The 23039-nt window shown below is 31.9% G+C and overlaps 5 protein-coding genes across 5 annotated transcripts in view; 1 reads left to right on the top strand and 4 right to left on the bottom strand.

Moving 5' to 3' along the window:
• Positions 1 to 5535, bottom strand: part of TRIADDRAFT_52094 (uncharacterized protein) — a gene marked incomplete at both ends in the record, with an annotated part of 7310 nt that extends 1775 nt beyond the window's left edge. The window contains 9 exons of the mRNA XM_002107996.1: positions 46 to 65; positions 282 to 375; positions 613 to 795; positions 1020 to 1129; positions 1347 to 1439; positions 1987 to 2023; positions 2865 to 2927; positions 3041 to 3172; positions 5482 to 5535. Coding sequence (XP_002108032.1) covers positions 46 to 65; positions 282 to 375; positions 613 to 795; positions 1020 to 1129; positions 1347 to 1439; positions 1987 to 2023; positions 2865 to 2927; positions 3041 to 3172; positions 5482 to 5535 — 786 coding nt within the window. The remainder of the gene's footprint in view (positions 1 to 45; positions 66 to 281; positions 376 to 612; positions 796 to 1019; positions 1130 to 1346; positions 1440 to 1986; positions 2024 to 2864; positions 2928 to 3040; positions 3173 to 5481) is intronic.
• A 2514-nt stretch (positions 5536 to 8049) lies between these two features.
• Positions 8050 to 10799, top strand: TRIADDRAFT_19205 (uncharacterized protein; the record flags this gene model as incomplete). Its single annotated transcript, XM_002108738.1, has 3 exons — positions 8050 to 8133; positions 10112 to 10378; positions 10569 to 10799. The coding sequence occupies 3 exons, from the start codon at positions 8050 to 8052 to the stop codon at positions 10797 to 10799; spliced, it is 582 nt and encodes a 193-aa protein (XP_002108774.1).
• Positions 10800 to 11233: 434 nt separating this feature from the next.
• On the bottom strand, positions 11234 to 13111 carry TRIADDRAFT_52092 (uncharacterized protein; the record flags this gene model as incomplete). The annotated part of the gene is made up of 4 exons (XM_002107995.1): positions 11234 to 11471; positions 11594 to 11898; positions 12175 to 12331; positions 13077 to 13111. The coding sequence occupies 4 exons, from the start codon at positions 13109 to 13111 to the stop codon at positions 11234 to 11236; spliced, it is 735 nt and encodes a 244-aa protein (XP_002108031.1).
• A 1453-nt stretch (positions 13112 to 14564) lies between these two features.
• On the bottom strand, positions 14565 to 16761 carry TRIADDRAFT_52091 (uncharacterized protein; the record flags this gene model as incomplete). The annotated part of the gene is made up of 3 exons (XM_002107994.1): positions 14565 to 15001; positions 16230 to 16367; positions 16473 to 16761. 3 exons carry the CDS (start codon positions 16759 to 16761, stop codon positions 14565 to 14567), a joined length of 864 nt encoding a protein of 287 aa, XP_002108030.1.
• Positions 16762 to 18181: 1420 nt separating this feature from the next.
• TRIADDRAFT_52090 (uncharacterized protein) lies at positions 18182 to 20311 on the bottom strand (the record flags this gene model as incomplete). The annotated part of the gene is made up of 2 exons (XM_002107993.1): positions 18182 to 18660; positions 20245 to 20311. The coding sequence occupies 2 exons, from the start codon at positions 20309 to 20311 to the stop codon at positions 18182 to 18184; spliced, it is 546 nt and encodes a 181-aa protein (XP_002108029.1).
• Between the last annotated feature and the right edge of the window lie 2728 nt (positions 20312 to 23039).

The raw sequence follows: 23039 nt of genomic DNA, 5'->3' as shown, positions 1-23039 counted from the left end.
AACGGATCTTAGAGCGATTGGTTAGCAAATGTTTAGTTTTAATACCTCTGACGGCTCTACGGAGCCTATAAATGATAGTGCAATTAGAAAATTTAGAGAGAGAGTAGGAGAAGATTTTATTTGAAGAACTTGTTGAATTTAAAAGGCCTTCGGGGTCGAATTGTCGTAAGTTAAAACGTTCTTGTTTTTGAAAGGTTGTTTGGTCGTTGACAGTTTTTAAGTCTGTCATTTATTTTAATAATACTTAAAGCTAAGTATTTGTGCGGTTGTTCGGTTTATACTTCTCTCCATTTTTGTTTTGAAATAAATTGTTGTTCGGTTATTTCTCCAAATTTTATTTGGTGTCAAAGTATTAGCGTTAAGTCGACCGGAGTGCTACGAAAGTAGAATGAAAGTTTGTTAAAGTTTTGTAGCTTGATCTCTACATATTTCATTTCATTACATTAATATATTGCATAACTGATTGTGATTTTAGTCATTATACTTTGATTGAAACAATTAGAATTTAAGGTGCTTACTCGCAAGGTATAACCATGTAAATAATTACTATCAAGCAATTTTGACATCATATTGCAATATCATAAATATCCAAAATAAAATATTAAGATATACCTGATAATCAGTATATAGAGGAGAAAAGAATATTTGATAACGTGTAATAGTAAGTGGTCCAAGTAAAGCCGACTGTGGGTTGATTGTATCGATTACTTTTAATTTATCACTGTACTTCGGATACATGACCATAACGTATAAATTTCCGGTGTATGAACCATTGTATCCAAATGAGATTTGCACCTGATGATGGAAAGCATGAAGCTTATGTTACTTCGTCTATCGATTTGTTATTGACTATCACATTATTTGATTACATCGTACGAAATATCTATCTCTAATGCTGGTGATCGCTAAATAGAATGGATTAAAGTTTTCTGGTAATTGTCTACCCAGCTTTATGTAATTCAATTTCGAATTTCGGTAACAACTAAGAGGAAATGTCCGTTACATTAATGTCTGAATACCCTAATTGATTTTGCTTCATGAGATTTCACCATCGGGGGACTAATCATATTCGCATATTGGCCATTAATGTTCTCATATTTGGAATTGAGAACCATTCCTATTTTAGCATCTTTTAAAAGTAGACGAAAATATGCATTGAACAAGAAATCAGGTTATGATATTGAAGTTATAGCTAAATTCCCAATAGTAAACTGGAATTTGCGCTATTCTTGCAATCCTGATTAGAGTATTTAATTTGATTTATTGGACAAAATTTTCGATTAAAATTTTGGCAACGACATAGCTGCAAATTAAAAATTGTAGAGTAATAAAACTGATATACTTACCACGTTCCCAGTCGGTAAAGTCAACAGCTCGTAATTGTTTCCAGCCGCATTCGCCTTTCATAAACTCACATTTATGAAAAGTCACAGGATTTGCTATTAACAAGCACAAGAATTAGTAATCCAGCAAATAAAATGGTAGGTACCGAGTGCAGCGTACATACATATTGGACATCTGTCCACTTTGTCCTGCTTACTGATCAAGTCTTTGCAAGATGATATTTTATTAAAACATACTTTATATGAGAAATTGGCTTGCACGGATTCGCAAAAATAATTTTTTCAGGTGCCGCCCCCATTTTCAAAACTGTATCAATTTCATCCTTAATAAGATGATATATTTAATTAATCCGTTCTTGAAATTGTTATAATGATTGTTATAACACATTACAATTAACAATTTTATTCAACTATCCACACTGAAATCATTCAAAATTTTAATTTATGCCTACCTTACTAACACCTTCAAACCCAAATCCAAAAGCCAGTAATGTGGCTAAAAGTCCTCTATCCACGTTACACTTTAGGGCTGGTTATAAAATTAGCATATTCGACATGCTCTTTTAGAGGTATGTATAATTTGCATACTAGTTTTAAAAGCAAATTTTATCAAAATAGATTCAATTTTAAACTATGAACATACCGAAATAAGAATGTACACGAGGCAGAAGGGAAAACCACTGCGTAATTTATGGCCCAGAACAATAAATTTATATTTATATCGGCGTAAGAAGTAACTTTATATTATTATTTTCAAGAAATACTAATAAATTTTTTATCTTCTATCATGTTATCTTTATCATCAAAATTCTGCGGTTCATACTGTTTAGTGACAATACAATTAGATCGCGTAACTAAATCTTGAATTTCTGTCTACCATCGGAAGTTCTCGCTCATGAACATTCCTTTACTTCTCATATACTGTAATTGTTGGAATACGTATGCACCTTAAACTAAACTATTTATTGATTAAGTTTTGTGACTTAAATAATAGATCAGTATTAAGATCTACGTTTTTACTAAAATCAGGGTTAAGTAATTTTGGGGCTTCGTTGCACTTCTTAATTCTACCTCATCACTAATCCGATACTATTCAACCTAATAATTCTTAGACATACTATATATTGCAATTGTGGAGAGCCTAAGTATAAAAGACCCGTTTTTCAAGTAATAAAGGAAATGGAGGTCAGTAGATAGCTAGCTATACATTAATATTGACAACTTGTACTATTTATTAGCTTCTATGCCGGTTGAGAATAGTAGGAACCTTAAACACAGTGCTTAGCATTAACTCTAAATGGTAACATGCGACTATTGTAACAATCTTTAAAGTGATTGCTAGTTTGAATTTTAGTACAGGATATTGCATCATATTTAAAGAGGTATTATTTAAGGAGTCTTTACAGTTACACATTATGATTTTAACAAAGATATGTTAAATTTTGTCTCGCATCGAAAATGTGAGATTTGGCTATCTTTATTTCGCCTGGCATATCCTATGTTTTACTATTATCTGCTTACCGTTTTAATCTTGTAGACTATATCACCGATGTTAACAATATTAAAAGGTTCGTCACTCTTTTGCTGTTTCAAAGAAATTATGAAAGTTTCTGTAGCCATTGAATCTATTATACTTTGTAGCATACTAACTAAGGCTTTTATCATAATTATGTTGTCTTTAATAAAGGGAAACCTACCATATGATCGATAGCTTTGCGTTGTATTAGTTCAGGAAGATCTATAGATGGTAAAACTTGCAGGGGACTATCATTAACAACTATTGTACTAGTAGTTGCCAGTAATCTTGACGAAGAAATAGTTGGAAAGATCTTTTAAGTCCAAGAAAATAGTATAAGTTAAATCATGAAGAAACAAGCCTATCAAACGTTAATTCTGATGACTGATCCAATATTGAATTAAACTAGCACTCTACGCTCATAATAAGATACTAGAACTTCCGGTAGAACTGTGAAACAACTAATGTATGATGGTCAATAAGAAACGATGGCTACCACTTGTCAAATCGATAATGAATGAATGAATGATTTTAAATTCTTTTCGTAAATAAATCAAACCAATAAAATTTTTAAGCTAGGATTTTAATTCGTTTATAATATGAACAATGTAAGAGTTGAATAGACCATTCCTAATTAAATTGAATTCGCCTATGAATGCGCCCATTAAATTGTCTGATTTTTTTGCTATTGCAAATTGTACAGCTACTTGCTACTTACTGATTTCGCAGATGAAAGTTTGTTTACTGTCAAAAACCAATTTGACAATTATATATTTGAAATTACTATAGAATATAACGTAATAAAAACGATGCATCTCATAAGAAAGCAAATTAGTCCCCTTGGACTGAAGGCAAATTTCAAATTTTAAATCAAGCCACTATCCGACTTAGAGATGCGATCGACAACTATAAAATTAAAAATATCAAGCATCGCAATGTAGCAAACGCATACATATGAAACTGGATCTTTCTACATAATATTGGCATTAATTATCTACTCTTTCTAGTGCATTTTAATAAAACTTTGGCAAATTAATTACACTTCGATGCCAAGTGGTAAAGGTTATATCTGCTCCTTCTAATTTTTTTCATTTTCTTTAATCGGTCCAAAAAATTAATAGTCCATCCTACAGTTTTGTTGAACTACTACAATGATTAAATAAGTACATTAATATAATATTATGACTAGTGAAAGGCTAAAATTAACGACGAATTAGCTCACTTCTTGCAACTATAGCTACTAATCTAAAAACTTTTTACTGTCTCAAACACATTATATAACGATGTCTTCCAACTACCGTTATCCTTTACGTTGGTAATACAGTAGTCCTGAATCAACTATTGTAAATTAATTGATAAAAAAAATAGGGCTATATGGAATCCTGTCACTAATGGAAGGTGGGAAAGCCATCTTAAAAAGGTATACCCGTATAAAAGACTGATATTATTCCCAAATAAATAAATTATCGAGCTGAGATAGAGCCGGTTGGGTCTGTATGTTAACTATTACCATAATAATATATTTATTTATTAAATGTAAAATAAATTATGCTGGCTAGGTGCTAGAATCACGAATTAATAAATTTAATACATTTAACCGGCAGCTAGTAAGAGGAGGTATGTGACTGTTAGTTTATGGATTAAAAATAATGGTAATTGCGTTAACGAAGGTTTAACTGTATTAAAGTAGTCCATAACGTCATCAGCTGCCAAGGTTCAATGAAAAACTAGCAGTTTATTCTTCTTACTATAACTTATGAAATTTAATCAAATAAAATCTTTTCTTGAAATAAACAACTATAGTCGTCGTGTGAGACGCCTAGATTTGAATCAATGGCAAATTATTTACTGTCATACTGTCAAAGGCTTGGAAAGAAATTAAACCTTTAACGTTTGTAAATTATAATAGTAATCAATGCTTATTCGAAAAATTGACATCATACAACATTGAGTAAAAAGGTATTATGAATATTTATGACCTAATATCTGTATCTTTGATAACTAATTTGACTGCAGTCTTTAATAGTTTTCTACGATAGCAACTGTCTAATTAATGTTTATATTATAAAGATGTGCTACTTATCAGACTCGTACCGAATCTGCATCGTGAAATATTTATAGCCGTTTGTTAGTCCGATAAAATTGTAATGATGATTCTACTAGTTTGATGTACTTATTATTGGCAATTTATTATCAACAAATATAATTAGTCCAATAGTATACTATTGAAACGATTTCGTAAAGTAGGTTAAATAAGAAGATTAAATGTTAACTTCTAATTCAATAATAACGGAGGAGTTCTTATGTAATGTAATGCAATACCAGATATATCATTGAATAGTGAAATGTTGAATAAAACTTTAGTGGAGTATTCTTAAATAATACTTCGAACTATAGAAAGTAATAGTTAATCAATAAATCACGGATGTACAATAACTCATTATCAAAGCAGAATGTAAGCAAAACATTGTAACTTTTATACATTTATCATTCATGCAATTGGAACGATTTTTGTAGTACTGTTGACAAGCTCTACAAATTTAAGTAAGCTGCAGCTATATCTATTTCAATCATTACCTATTCAAAAATGAAAATCAATGTATCAGAAGTGCTCACATTTACCCTATTGACAGCTGCATAGCCACGGAAATATAACGATCTTGTCAAGAGCTCCATTACGTTCAACAGTCACTAGTTTTAGAATATCAGGGTAGAATTTATTTTCAAACTGAAATGATAAGTGATCAATAATAATACTGAATGGACTAATTCACGCTTCTAATATTTGAAAAAATTATTAATAAAAAGCGAATTTCTTGCTTTAAAAATTTTTAATAATTAGTCCGTTATAAGATATTAATAAGCTTCTGTTAAAATAATGCCGAAAATGATAGTTCAAAAGACTTCGGAAGGTATACTGACTGAAATCATACCTTATTAGTGTATACTGTAAAATAGTAGCCCATTTTATACAGATTACTCAAAAGAGGGCAATATATCAAACTCCTTCCATTTTTCCCCTTCTGATTGAATCTGACTAAAACTGGACTACTGAAACGAAGCATGATCTTACTTGACTGGTCAAATTCAAACTTAGCCATAATCTAGATTATCTTTGGATAATTTAGTGAATGGAATTTATTTCTCCACGTTCAATGGATTGGGTTAAAATTATTTCGTTGCTACTATCTTGTCCGACTTGCAATGGGTTTCTATTCTGTCTTATTTTCCTTTATGCTTGTAGGTCTGTCTCAATCGATCTAGCCATTCTCGAATCTACTTCTATAGCTAGGTTATTTACCTCTGTGTCACAAATATCTATCCTGGCACAGCGGGCCTTATCCTACTATAATATTTATGTTCCAAAGTCCATGTCAATTATAATACCTTATCTAAATTGACTCTAGACATTCACGCAGAAGTGATAATCCACGAGGTTGTAGCATTTTCAACTAGCACAACAGGTATTTAACCCATAAGCGGAGTCTTCTTCACCTCCCTAAGCAGTAACTGTATTGATGATTCTTTCATGTTTATTTTTGATTGCCGTTCAGATTCGTTCAGGATTGGATGTGCTATGTGTAAGTTTTTGCTAGAGCTGTCACTTGTAGAGACTGTCTTAGTTCAACAAGGGATAAGCTACAATCGAATCAAATGCACATTATTTATTGTCCATTTCTAATAACACTGATATCAATTATTACCAGCTCTACAAGATGCATAAAATGGAGAATCTAACTTTACTTAACACTAGTCGATGGCGCGCCATAAGCATGTGCCGTGCCGCTTCCAGGATGCATAACTAATGATAAGATCTTGTGTTTACGATTACTTTGGTAATAAATTGAAAATTTATTTTGTGATTCAAGTCATTTCCCCCCTTCGATGGTGTCGCTTACTGTTCAGAATTGTTGGTTCCATGATTATTAGCTCAATTTAATACTAGTCCACTAATCTGACAGGGGTAAATCAATCTTATTACTTTCCATGCGAAATACTGTGTGTCATGGATTGACCATTTAATACGATTGTATGCGTCCATTATTAACCTTAAGGTACATTCACGTTCACGTTAGTCTATGGTAGATTAGTTCATTTTTTGGTGATGGATTTTATGGCGTCTGCGGATGTGTGCTAGTGTTTTCATTAGGCATGCATGATGGACTGCTGCACTAACAAGGAAGAGAGGGGCTATAAATATCCTATTTTGATAGGACTATGACTTCTTCAAGTCTGTTTGAGACTGTTTCATGGATGAGCACGATTCTGAAAATAAAATACAGTAGAGTACAGTGAATACACTTGAATTTTTTTCATTGATGAACACGATTCTGAAAACAAAATACAGTACAGTACAGTGAAGGATTGGTGAATTTCTATCTAAAAAGGAAAGAAAAAGGGACGTTAACTCAATACTCACTGACCTGTACAGTACACTGTACTGTATAGTGTACAGTATGAGTAATCCACTGTACAGTGTACACTTACTCACTCAGTATCTGGTCTCGGATGGACGGAGATCTCAGACCAAATAAGAAGCAAAATGTTGAAAAAGAGTGATAGTGTTAGTAGGGGTACTAGGAATTCAAAAGCATTGATGACTTGATGTAAGTGACAAAAGTAGAATAAGTTTCAATGAAATAGTTTAGAAATATAAGTCCATTACGGAATGGAGCATCTGCATATTAAGGCTAGAATGAAGAGAAGTGTTTACAACAGCTTTTAGACGATACTAGTGCAAACTCCCGTCGCTTTACTGACGGTTTACGATAATGTGCTCATTTAACAGAGATGCGTACTCCCGTTGGATAAGCTCCTCCATTGCATTCCTTCACCATTTCTCCCTGATGGAAACGTGTCAATACACCAACTACGCGTGCTCAAACCCTGCAGAAGAAGACAATAGTCAACCTATTGTACTCATTCGACGGCGGCTGCTGCAGTCTAGGTCATTGTAGGCCATCAGACTTGGCGTGTTGTAGCAGCCATTCCAGTGTTGCCTACGTCGACTGCGTCGAAGATTGATATTGCTTATTTTACTTACTTATAGTGGATAGAAATGTCCTTCGATCAAGTTTAAATCCATCATTATCGACGTCAAGAGAGAGAGAGAAAATGGCTGCATCATTTTATAGGCTTACTGTATTGATTTTACTGTACTGTATTTGCAATAGTGTAGGCGAAAATTATATGACTGTCCAGCTCGATGCCGGAGTGACGGACTGCTATTTCGAGAATATCCATAGTAACTCGACCTTTTATGCTGAATACCAGGTAAGAAATGCAATAGTGTCTACAGTAATCGATGATTCATTCTATTCGGCCATGGCCGACATCCAGGTTAAACTAATCCACTTACTGTGATCAAACACAAATTGAATTAGTACTAGTATAACGTATTTTCTATATTGGGTATTGTGCTCGAATGAAATGGATCGCCAACTTGATGCAATTGTTTTCCGATTAAGGAGCATCAAAGTAGACGATGATTGCTCCCTCTATAACATATCATAAACTATCTCCTCCTAGACGGTATTCTCCAATGCAATGGACCGCCAACTTGTTGTAGTTGTTTTGCAAAAGGGGCCATTAAAGTAGATGATTGCTCCTTACATAAAGTAATGCGTATGAGTATAAAGTATTTCCTACATCGGGTATTGTCCTCCGATCACCAACTTGATGTGTTTTTCGATCAAACACCATCAAGGTAGACGATTCCTCCCTGCATCAAACTATCTCTTGGATATTTGTGCTCAAATGAAATGGACCACCCAACTTGATATAATTTTTTTTGCAAAATCGGGGGGGTATTCAGGTAGATGATTGCTCCCTACGTAAAGAATCTCCAGCATCGGGTATTGTGCTCTAATGAAGTGGACCACCAACTTACTTGATGCAATTGTTTTCCGATCTAGGAGCATCAAGGCAGATGATTGCTCTCTAGATAAATTGTACTCAAATGAAATGGACCTCCAATTTAATGTCATTTTTTGTGAAAAAGAAGCATCCACCAGTTCATACCTATGCCCAAATTTAGGATCTGTTAATAAGAGGTTGGTATGGATTTGATAACTCCACGTTGGGATAAAATGGAGTCACCATTCGTTAAATATCCAGGTTGACAGTCTACTACAATTTACTATGTACTTTATTACTACTGATACTGGAATTAGGACCCTAATCCACTATCAGCTCCTATTCGCGATCAGTCTCTTCTTTTTACATCATATTACATAAATTTATACATTTTAAAGTCAATCTAAGATACAGTCTCAATTGGTATACTGTACGAATATTATATAATCACTACAGGGGAGACCCTTATAATGTACTGTACCTATTGTCTATTGTCTTTTTTAAATGTTCTACAAATTGCGTCTATAACTTCAACAAGGGCAATGGAAGGGATCATGCACAATTCTACCATATAAGTGATTAACATACACTTACGAGTTGTAGGGAGCAATCGTCTATCCTAATGGCTTTTTAACCAAAACAATTACATCCAATTGGTGGTCAATTTCATTTAAGCGCGATACAGGAGATAGTTTATGTAGAGAATAATCGTCCACCTTGAGGTTAATGTCCATCGTTGAAAACAATTGCATCAAGTTAGTGGTCAATTTTATTTGAGCGCAAGACCCGATGCAGGAGATCATTTATGTGGGGACAAGTCATCTATCTTGGATATTGAGCTATTTCATGACTTGTAAAAATAGGGATGATATGCATGATAGTACTGGATTGAAAGCACTATAATAATATATAATTTATAAGTACAAAAAAACAGTTGATGAAATCACCAAACCGCTATATTATCTATCCGCTTAACTTGAAATGTACTGCAGTAGTCGTAGCTTTGCATAGTAGAGTTAGTTACAAAGTAGAGTAGACAAATATTGTAATAACCTACAATTTATGCAGTTCTCACACTGTGCAGTGTGAACCTTTCTGTGCAAGCCCCGTATTGTAATGTATCGTACAAGATGTTGTCAATAGCAAGGGTTCAGTGTACACAATGCAAGCTAGACTGTTACTAGTTAATAGGTAATTAATCTAGTTGAAATATAGGACAACCTTTGGCTGTAATATGTAATTACAATGAATTATAACTACTAGAGTATTGATTTAAAACTTCTCTCAACATTAACTACAGTTGATTGATATGGTCGATAATTAATTAATTATTAGAACTAAGCATAGGCTATGGCACATGCAAAAGTACTTAATGCCGATATTACTCTCTTATTAGGTAACCGGTGGAGGTGGAGAGCTAGATGTCGACTTTTACATCATTTCTCCCGGAAAGACAATCATCGTTTCCGAAACCAGGCGATCAGAAGGATATCACGAAATGAAAGCAACTGAAAGTGGAGACTACGAGTTTTGCTTTAGTAATGCCTTCAGTAAGATCTCTTCAAAGACGCTTTATTTTTACCTCAATCCTACTCAAGATAAATCTTGGAATATGAAAACGACAGGTTTACAAGATGATGATTCAAACATTGAAAAGATTGAGGTAATTGCTATACTCTATCTCTATTTGACTGACATGCTAATTTTATAGTAAACAGATGGCTCGCATATCTTATAATCTGATTAATTAACTGAATAGATAGAATCATAAACTATAATCAATATTTTAAACGTTTCGAATTTTCATAATATAAAATTACTTAACAAAATGATATTGATATCGTAAATTGCAGGATTTTCTACGAACGACATCAGAACATCTTCAAATGGTACAAAAAATGCTTAGTGCTTCTACCGCCAAGGAGGCTCGCCACAGAAATATTGCTGAAGGCAATAACTTTAGAGTACAAATGTGGTCTCTATGTGAATGTTTCGTTATGATTTCTGTAGCTATTGTACAGGTCTATTTTATCAGACACTTATTTAATACTAGTCATTCACCTAAAGGCAATCTTAGAACTTAAATCAATTCATTGTTATAAAAAGAATGAATCCAATCTGTACTATCGTCACTTTTTCGGAAGTTTAAAATAAGCTAACGTCATCATCAGCAGAATTATCTTGAATATACTTACTAACATCAGAAATATCTATATTATGCAAACTATCACCAATGTTATCAATTTGATTGACATTTGCTTGATTTACGGCCGTGGGTCTCGGTTTTGGTTTAGGCTTAGGTTTTGGCTTAGGCTTAGGTTTATTACTGTTACCGTCATCTATTTGTTTCATCAAATCATCCAAATCGTCATTACCTAAACTAAATCCGATAAATAAAGCAGAAAATATATAGCAAGTGATTATGAAGATATATTATTACGTATATTATTGAAGAGAATAAATTGGTATCAACTTTTTGAAAATAGGGCGTAAATAGCACTCTAGCCCATTTTAAGACTTACTCTAAAACAACTGTTGTTTCTTCTGATTGGTCTTGTGCCTGCTCTGAATGTTCAGATGTTGGTGCAAATAGATCTCCTGTATCTTTTCTTGTATCGTAATTACCAAAGTTTGTATCTTGCCCTTTATCGACCGAAAAATTACCACCAGATCTTATCTTAGTGCTACTACTGCCGAATAGATCATCGTTGTCGTCGTCGCGCTTGTTTTCGTCTGAATCTTCTTTGATCTCGGTCCTTAAAGTATACAATATCAATCAATTAATGGGATTATTTTAGCGACAAGGACGATTTTCTGCGCTTGCACCACGATAACTAATGCAGTCTATTTGTTCTTATGACAGCTTTATACGCCATACTTATTATCATCAGCTTCAAAATTTTGACTTAATGGATGATTATCAGTTGCATCCACGGGTCGACTTGTAGCCACTGTCTGACGTTTGTCTTTGACACCTAAAAATTGTTGAACGATTTCACAGTTGGATAATTTGGATGAGGATGCAATAAACTCCATCAACGCGTTTAGCATTCTTTTTCGCTTTTTGATAGTGCTTTCAGTTGCTATGAATGCTTTCCCTGGTAACGGAGGTAGTATCGATGCGGGGTAACTTTCTGATAATTTGCTATAAAATCCTTCGAAAGCACCGTAATCATGCTTTACCTAGATATAAATAAAACCCTATAAGATTATACCGTACGTAGAATTATTCTTAATTAATAAGCTTGTCAGTATCAACGATACAGATGCAGTTTTTAAAATAATAAAATTGTGGACCGATATTCCGTAGATTCAGCAACACTAGTCAGATTTTACGTTTGCTAGCAATAGGACTATTACTCATATGGACAACAAGGTTTTAAAATGAACAGTAAGTTACAATAATGTTGTCACCGTGTGCCATCATTATCGCAGTATGTATAACTTTGAAATTCATACCACAAAATGCACAACATCGTCCTGTATGAAGTTGGAACCTTTATGTTCTGCAAGGTTGGTTACGACAACAATTTGATATAGAATCGACCCATTAGAGTGTGTTGTGACTGCATCTAGGACATGCATATCGATACCAGTCGATGAATTCTTAATCGATCTACCCGAATTTAAATCAACGCAGTCGGTAAATAAAGTATAGATCAGAAACAGATCAATTCGGTCAACAGTTAGATGCTTTACTATATTTAGATAATTATAATGTAGAGGAAAATAAAGTACCAACGGCATTATAACTCATGTTTGATAGATTAGAAATCAATTTTCTCAACAGTTAGATGCTTTACTATCTCTAGATAATATCCGTGTACAGTGCCACTGCCGTTATAAATCATGTTTAATTTAATTGATTAGAAACAAATCAACTCTATCAACAGTTAGATGCTTTATTATCCTTAGATAATATACAGTAAAACAAAATACCATCGGCGCTATAAATCATGTTTAATAGATTAGAAGCAAATCTATTCTGTCAATAGTGAATTGCTTTACTATCTCCAGAAATATACGCTATAGTAAAATAAATTACCACTGGCGTTATAATACATGTTTAATAGATTAGAAACAAATCTATTCTACTAACAGTTAGGTGCTCTACTATCTCTAGATAGAATACAACTAAATAAAATGGCATGGACGTTGTAAATCATATTTTATAGAGTAGTAACAAATCAATTCTGTCAGCAGTTTTGTACCTTACTTCTATGACTCTAGAGAATATAATAAGCAGTATATTCATGCAGCTATTATGATTATTTATTATAATAATTTAATCAGTTAATAGAAGATTAGAAAACTCGCACGGTTACTATTACTGGCTACGATTCGTATACGTAGTAGAATACCTTGTAGTAACTGTCGGAACCGTTTTTGCAGCCATTGGATATGAATAGTATTATCTTCTATACTGAGATAAAGTGTAACTTGGATTTCTATCAAGATGAATAATGAGAGCAATTACTTCAGTAACCAATCTGTTGAACTGTCTGAATACGAGTAAACTATAGGCATCTAATGAGCTAATCTAGCTACAATGCATATCTAATCACAATACAATCAGATAAATCAACACAAAGTTTACATACAGTAAGAATATGATCCGATAGCAGCGTAAACTGGTGATCAAGTTAATTCATGAAAGATAATTTGAATTATTATTCTATAAACAAGGATGATTATTATGTCTCCAAAGTCAATTGAGGATCTGTTTTTTGGAAGCTACAATTGGATAATCTCTACCAAGTACTCGATAATGTCTCGAGCTAATGGATATCTTGATTACTAATCTTGATGCTTGATAAAGCTAGTCGTAAACGAGATCGCTGTAGATGGGAGGTTATCTTGATAGGCTACGTGACGCTTGAGTTATTCTATATTACATTAGCATTGCTGTTCATATACTATGTCATAAATGGCTACCTTTGTTGGGGTTAACTACTGTAAAATGAACAAGTGTTTAAGACAAGGGCCATTTCTAGTTTTCTAATTAGTCGTCACGGACTTTACTATAGCACCGGACATCCGGAAAGTGGATATCCGCTTATGAGCCTAATAAGTAAGGAAGGCAAGATTAGGAAGAAATGGGTTGGAGAAAATTGACGATTTGCGACTACTCATTCTGCAGCATTTCGATAAGAAATTTCATTTTTACCATATTTCTTATTAGGCGGTAAAAATAGTTTATGAAAGAAAGTCTTTAAGCCGAAGTTAATAATAATCAATAAGTTTAATGCTACATAACACTGATGCTAATGCAGTTATCGTTTAATGAAATATACGAGTATATAATATTATGTAACATCACGACTATGTTATTCAGGAGCTATATCCCTAAATTTTCACCTTGTATTTAATGTTTTGTTGAAATTGAATGCTAATTTCAACAAAATATCGCAATACTATACAGTATACCCCCATGGACTACTACATTAGTTTTACATGTAGCAGGACTGAAAATAAATGCTATTTCAAATTTCACCTTGGAATCTATAATGAGCTTTATTTATCGATCAAAAATTTCTTGCAATCAAACAATTAGGCATCCATTTAAATAATGTTAATCTAATCATCGCATATTTATTGCGCATGATGATGATCGTTTAGATAACGAAACCTGATGATTACCATTAATAGAGCTCTAGAGTATTCACCAACTATAGTTTCATCATTTTATATTAGTATAATTTATAAATATATTGATTAAAAGAATGGAAATAATTCAGCTAAACACCTTACAAATACCAGCAAAAACATCATCTTGTAAATCATACAGACTGTATTAAGAATAGTTCTATTTCATTTATTTATCGTATTAACTTCAATTAATCGCATGTCTAAATCGTCCAGTCTTTGTCATAAAATCGAGAAAAGCTTTCTTCTAGTCGTTCTCTTTGCTCTTCTGTTAATTTATCGTTGCAAGTAATGTACTCCAAAGTATTGATATCATCTTCATATTCATCTTGATTCAATTTATCATTCATGATTATAAATAGGGGCGGTATATCATCGTTACTTATTTCCAGACAACCTTTAATAATATTACAAACCCAATCCTTGAATTGAAATCTTTTTTGTACTGTATTCGATTTAGTTGCTTCACTTATGACGCATATAATAACTTTGAATCTTGTCAAGCTTTCTCGAATGGTTTTCATATCAATCCACTGAGTAGGGATGGCCCTAAGAACGTTGACATTGTGTTTTGTAGTAATCGCTTGGCAGAATTTTTCCATATCTTCTGTTATGAATGGTTGTGATTGTATCAACAATACTGTTATGACAATAAAAAAATAATAGTTAATGGTTAAAGATTTATTCTAATATAAATAAAAACATACAGTGCATATGGTATCTAGAACTATGAATATAACGTAAATTTATAAGAATAGTTGATAATTTAATACAGACCAATAAAAAAAGCCATATATATTATCTAGAACTATGGATATAATGTAACCTTGTAAGAATAGTTGATAACTGAAGATATATTCTAATATAAATCAAGCAGAAAATAACATATGTAATATCTAGAAGTATAGAAATAACGTAAATTTATAAGAATAGCTTAAGATATGCTTTAACATAAACTAATTCATAATAATAGCTAATGATTTAAGATAAACTTTAATGTAACTTCCCCTTCCTTCTAGAAAAAATATAACACATATAGTGTAATATCTAGATTTATGGCTATATTTTAAATTTGTAATCTCCTTTTTCTGTAATTTCATCAACAACATAATAGAAAATTCATTTACTTTAGCTTTATAATATAGAAACTGTGCATTTATACATCCCAACAGTGTGACATAAACACCTAATTTCAATTGATAATATTTTACTAAAGTAAAGTATACTTTCAATTCTTGTAACCCCTAATTTGAATTCATTGCAATTTTATTTCTTGTGATTTTTGATATAGATATAGCGTTGAAGTAATGATGCGATGTTAAATTCATAATTTTAATTCATTTCAATTACAGTTCTATCTATAAAGAGTGTACCTTTATGATCCTTTTGATTATTTTAGAAGGATCTACTACTGTATATTTTACAACGATATAATACATATAATTATATCCTAGTTTCCATTGTAATTTTTTTCTAATCTGCGTAGAATAGAGTTCGCTTCCTTTACTATTAGTTAGTTTTGATATGGCGTACTTTATAACGATATAGTACAGGCGCTATTAACGCAAATATCGAGGTAAGCAAAATAAATTAGGTGGGTATAGCGGTTACAACATCAATATCCGTAAGCTGTTATTTATCCTATATTGTTGGTATAAGCTATTTACATAATAACGAGCAACCTATAAGAGTATAACTTCAGCATTTATAAAAGTTACTAAATATCTTTATCCTAGCTTTCATTCTATTGGCATATTTTATTAATTAGTAGATATGGTTATCGAAATTATTGACAAAAAGTGTAGTGTGCTAAATAACATTAGATCCGTATAAATCTTCATAAAATGTCCTTTATAATCTTAACTAACCGTTCGTTTTTTTTATATAGATATAGGTCTCTAGCATAGATATTAGATTTCGATTTTCTGTTGCTTTTAGATATATGCTAACACTGATGACAGATAATATTGCGGAGCCTAAGATGATACTCACGATGAAACTCCAAGCTAAAAAATTAAGAAAAGATACTATGTAAAGAATAGCAATATTGTAAGCTCCTATATTAGATCTATTCTATCCGCTATTCTATTATTAAAATGAAGTATGCTTACTATAATCAGGTATTGGACTAATATAGGCCTCATAGAGGCATGAGCGGTTCTTTATTAAAGAATTGGTAACATTACAATAAATCATTTTTAGCCTTTCTGCTCTCTTTCGACTAATCCGCAATCTCCTAGTTATGTTCAATCCGTTAGAATAACTACATTCACCCTCTGAGTCTGTCGCAATAATTCCGTGTTCAGAAAACCATAGAAATTGGACATGTGAGTGCGGAGCTCCTTCTACGCTGCAAAATATGTCGACGTAATATTCGTCTTTTGTATCTAGTACTTCCATAGTTGTTTTTTGAAGACAATTAAATGACGGTTCTATATATGAAATAAGAAGTAATTTATTATTGGAAAGTCAAATTGATATTTAGTAGATATCGACAGAAAATCTGAAAGGGAGTCTTTTCTACTCTTTCTAATTCTCATAGAGTCCTTTTACTAAAGATGATGCTAATGAATGATTCTTGGATCATTGCTATCCATCCTACATTTTGTATGGATGAAATATGAATTCTGAATTATTTATCTATAAGTTTCCATAATTCGGACTCTAAATTTCTGTTGTATCTGAAATTGTATGCCCAGATTAGCCTATTAACTCTAGCTCTGTATTATTCTAACTCAAAGTTCCTGTTACATTGATGTCTACATATCTATAGTAGTCTATCAATAAATATGTAATCAATCACTTCACTCTACTTGAATTCTTACTATCTACGGAATATCTTTATATCTATCTCAATCAATTTCCTAGTACTTTGCTAATCATCACTCTAATTAATGTTAAATTCTATATGGATAATATACTATCAATAAGTATGAGATACAAAATTTCTAAATTATGATTTTGTTAAGTAAACATTTAACTGTAATTCTTAGTATGATCCTAGTTTTATGCTCTAACCAACTCTATATCTAATATCATTGTACATTATAAAAAGATAATAATTTTAGTCTATTTGAAATGCAGCTAGATGCTATGTAAAATGTTCTTATGTACACAAACATGTAGAAGTGTTTATACCTAACTTGATCTCACAATGCTTTCTAAAGATGTAAAGGCTACAACTATGTACTCTTCTGTCTGTATTCTGCATTCGCAGTATATATGTATATATGTACAGTGAATATATATTTAACTGTAATCCTTAGTATGGTCCTGATTTTATACTCATACCAAATCTATATAGAAAGGGTATTTATATATCTATATCTTAGATCATAGTATATAATAAATAGAAAATAATTTTTAATCTATTTGAAATAGAGCTAGATACTGGGTAGAACATTCTTATGTGCATCAGCATGTAGAAACGCTTGTACCTATTGCTATCCTGATAACGTAGTACCATATCATCTGATCTTTTTTCACTCTAATAAATCTGCTGATACTTCATAATTTTCCTCATCAGGATGTCATGACTTCTATAACTACTAGTAAACGTAAAGTAACGGATGTTGATACCCCTGTAACAGATGCTATCGATTTTTTATCATCCTATTTGTGGTTCTCGACGCAGAGATAAAATATAAGTTATTCCACGTATTAATTTTCAAATAAATTTCTATCACTTTGAAAAAGTTCTGCTATAAGATTAACATTAACAATTTGAAAAATACTGACGATATCTCCAATATATTGGAGATATCCGTATTTGTATCCATATTAGCAGAATATTTAATTGTAGAGCTAGTCAAATATCATTCTACAAATCAAAGATAGATATTATATTAGTCATTACGGCACCTTTTATCGTTAGTTTAGTGCTATGATTTGAAAAACTTCCTTCATATTCGCATAATCTTTTTAGTTCAGTATTGTAATATCCAGCATCCTTTTCAGTGACATTTCTAATGATAAGGTGAAATTCATAGTATTGAGACAGGTGTTGACCAGAGGGATGATTCTGAGAAATGTCGTAATCATATTTATTGGGCTCTTGCATCGGTAATTTTTCACCATTTCTAAACCAGCAATCCCAGCACGTTTTATCTGGAGAATCTCGACATCCAGGACACAGTTCCTCTGGGCATATATTACATTGCTTCGCTACATTTTTTTTGTTACAATTGCTGGTAGGTTCTGGATCGATTTTTATTATACATCTTATGTAGCCATCAGCTCCAACATAAGCTTGTGCTGATAACAGATTTATGCTGCTATTAAGTTTTGATATTTGCTCATCTAAATGAAAATACATGAAACGATAGCAAGTTATTAGGATATTTATCATACTCTCCCAATTGCAGAGGCAATAGAAACTTTAATCATTTTTCAATCTAATATCATCTTCCATGAATCATATCGGTACACTATTAGAATCAAGATTGAAATATAATCGTCTATATTGTCATCAAATTGGTGCTATAGCTATCAATTGATTAAGTAATTTATAGTTGAAGTTAATTTCTTACTAATTTCAAGTAATGATTCCTTTACTGGAAAATGAATTAATTTTACAATCGGTAACCCTAATGACAATCTATCTACTATATTACGATCGATATAACATATTTCTGCTTAAAGATGATCTTTAGCATATTAACCATCAGCTATAATGGCATTTTACTCCATCGACGTTTTATTGCGCTGTACTAGTCCAGTAGTGTAGGATGCAAACTGACAGCAGTTGATGAAAGGTCTAGTTACAGTCTTAGTCGTTTTGGCTATTATAGGATGATTACTTTCGGATATCAACTAACTGTTATATAATTCAATTTACGGAAATTATATCGGACTATAACGGATGTAGGATACAAGCTGTTAGGTGTCGATAGAATGATTAAATTATTATCAGCAGTAGTTTATGATTAGGAATTGTTTAATGATTACTTGGATATTTGACCGTTGTGATACCATTTTTATTTTACTCCACAATCTATTGAGCTATTAGTACAAGATACAAGCTGATAGGAATCGATAGAATGATCTACTGATAGTATTAGTAACCCTAGTTTTGCGTTTATAGAAAGAATACTTTGGATACTTATCAGCTGTAATGCTGTTTTATTTTATCACAATATTCTATTGAACAATAGTATAAGATACAAGCTGTTAGTAATCCATAGAATGATCTAGTAACAGTATTAATAATCCTAGTTTTGTCATTATAGAAGGATTATTTTGCATATTTGCCAGCTGTGATGTAATTTTTATTTTACTCTACAATTTATTGAGCTATAGTAGAAGATACAAGCTGATAACAATCCATAGAATGGAATAATCTAGTGATAACCTAAGTAGCCCAAGCTTTACTACTGTAGAAGGATTACTTTGAATATCTGTCAGCTGTGATGCTATTTTATTTTATCAACATTATATACTGAGTGCAAGGTATAAACTGATAGTAGTCAATACATTGATCTAATGTTAGTCATAATCTGTTTTTGGCGATTGTAGAAGGATTACTTTAGATATCTACCATAGTCGGGACGCCATTTTATTTTACGAGCAATATATCGAACTATAGTAAAAGATACCAGCTGATTGCAAACAAGTGATAATATGATTAGATAATTCGTAATAGCCTAGTTTTACCTAATGTAAAGTGATTATATCGGATATCCACTAGTTGTAATGGCATTCTAATTATCGATATCACAACGAACTTCAGCACAAGAAGTTACCTGATAGCGGTTCATAAGGTGGTATAGTTGATCGGCAATTCGAATCTTTTCCAAGGGGTGTGGCATGTTGTTAGATCAAAGTTGAAAATTCTAAACACAAGATTATAAAGCTAAGGAATAGATCAATCATTGATATTCTTACCGGTATGAATGAATGAACTATTCATGAAGAGGATAAACCATCCAGCTAGAATTCTGTAGTAATTCATCTTTTCTTCTCGGTTACATTTAACAGCAAAATCAGTTATAGGAAGGTTGGTACAGTCTTGACTTTATCTACCTCATGTACTATTCTCATTAAATCGAAATAGTCTGATAAGAAATAGTCAATAAGAATGGCAATGCAATTTATTCTTGTTCGAATTCGTATTGATTTCTAATGTCAGAAAATCGTATGTCGCTTATCCTTAGTAAAGAATATTTTGACTATCGATCATGAATGATCAATGATAAAATTAGAATTAAGTGATCAATACTGGGAAAAAATTGTTTATTTATCTTGGGGCTAGCCAGTTTAGAAAGTTTTGTAGACGTTAAAAGTTTGTTTTGATTAATAGAAGGTGCAGTACTGTAGAATGCTATTTGTTAGTGACATCATCATATTAATCATTTCACTAATTATGTAAATGTATAATATGCAGTTGCTCATTTATTATAGTACGTTTAAGTGATCAATACTGGAGAAAATGTTATTTAATTGTCATGAATCTATCCAGTTTAGCTGAAAATTTCGTAGACTTGAAAAGTTTATTTTGACGCTATATATTTTGTATAGTGTAAAAATCAAATAGTAGATCAGAGTATACGGCAGTACAGATGATTATGAAGTTCTCAATTCAATCTAAATTAATTCAAGATAATTTAGTCGATGTAATTGGAATCACATCAATGAAAAGTAATTTTATTGTACTATTTCTAATTTGCCATACGTTTTATCTGAGAAACTTTATTTATCTTTGTTTATAAGTGATGAATTCGAATATGAAGTAGAGAAAAATCAGCATGGAATAAAATTGGATGGTACCTTCCGATGTTGATGGACTTAGCTCAGTCACTGAAATGATTGATGACATTATTTACTAATTCACGATTTTTCGCCATAAGTAGATGCTGTTTATATTTGTGTAATGAAATGAAATGTGTAGAGATCAAGCTACAAAACTTTAACAAACTTTGATTCTACTTTCGTTGCACTCCGGTCGACTTAACGCTAATACTTTGACACCAAATAAAATTTGGGGAAATAACCGAACAGCAATTTATTTCAAAACAAAAATGGAGAGAAGTATAAACCGAATAACCTTACAAATACTTAGCTTTAAGTATTATTAAAATAAATGACAGACTTAAAAACTGTCAACGACCAAACAACCTTTCAAAAACAAGAACGTTTTAACTTACGACAATTCGACCCCGAAGGCCTTTTAAATTCAACAAGTTCTTCAAATAAAATCTTCTTCTACTCTCCCTCTAAATTTTCTAATTGCACTATCATTTATAGGCTTCATAGAGCCGTCAGAGGTATTTAAAACTAAACATTTGCTAACCAATCGCTCTTAAGATCCGTTTTACAAAACTACTTTGCACCATTTAAGAAAACAAAAATCATTCAAAGTTCAGACACAATTTACCCTACGATTCCCTTACAAAATACTATAAAAGCAATAAGCTAACTATAAAAATACATCAAACTTCATTTCTAATATAATTTCTATCATTAATACACTATAAAAAGCTAAAAATCAACCTTTAAACATCAAGATTTAGTCATAAAAATAACATTCTAACTACCTAACAATCAACACAACCTCTGCCAATTTCCATCTTATTTTCTATTTTCCTCACTAAATCTCCTAATGTGACTTCAAGTCACGCCATAAAATTCCAAAGTTTCAAATTCATAACAAAAAGTCCATATCTCAAAAATCAACTCTTACGATATTTTTCATGAACAAAAATCCAAAAATTAAAACAGAAAAATTATAATTCAGACATAAATTAAAAATAAACCCGACCGGTTCCAAAACAGGAAAATTATATCGGACACAAACCCGACCGGTCCCAGAATCCGAAAACTATATCGGACACAAATCCGGAAAAATTCGCTTTTTATAAAGATCACAGTAATCGCTTATCAAAAAATTTATATGACTACTACGACTACTTTTCTGACATTAGTATCGCTTAGTATTCGCGAGTATTGACAGTTGATGTTTTAGCGTCAGATTGTACTGTAACTGTACGAGTATAGACTACCTTACAGTACTTTATCGTCATGTTATAAATCCCCTTTCTCTAAGGATAGGGTTTTGCTACTAAGTCAAATTTCTTTACAATTTGAATAGACGATCAAACGCCCTTTCTTTAGATTAGGCATTTGCTCTATAGGGCTACTTGTATAGTAATCTATATAATACCTTGTAAAATAATGAAGAAGAAAAGATGGCGACATGATGATTTGGCAGGGTAAAACTTAAAGACACTATCACTTTCTAGGTATTTTGTATAGTAAAATAATACTAATTACATACTAAAAACTACAAAGGACTCTACTTTTAGTCCTTTTACTACATTTGGATATGTGGTTAATATTGTAAAGTAGAGAAAGAATTAACATAGAATAGTATCGTAGACTTGATGTCGATGGCATTGCATCAATGATCGTAATCCTATTTGCTACCCTAACCCTAATTTATCCCATCTCCTCACATGTAATAAGTCCTACTGAATCGCGTAGAATAATATAGATTAAAATACAGTAGATATTATTAAAGCCCCAGTTTAAAATTAAATGGGCAAGGAAATATTGTAGAATCCAATTTAATCATGCAGATTAAATTACTGTAAATGTTATTAAAGTCTTAGTATAAGATTCGATGAGTCAGAAAATAATGAAGAATCAAATTTAATCATACAGATGTAGATGGAATTGGATCC

Source organism: Trichoplax adhaerens, genomic scaffold (genome assembly GCF_000150275.1).
Source record: "Trichoplax adhaerens TRIADscaffold_1 genomic scaffold, whole genome shotgun sequence".
NCBI lineage: Eukaryota > Metazoa > Placozoa > Uniplacotomia > Trichoplacea > Trichoplacidae > Trichoplax > Trichoplax adhaerens.
Note: the sequence above shows the minus strand (reverse complement) of the source record. Positions and strands in the feature narration are given on the sequence as shown.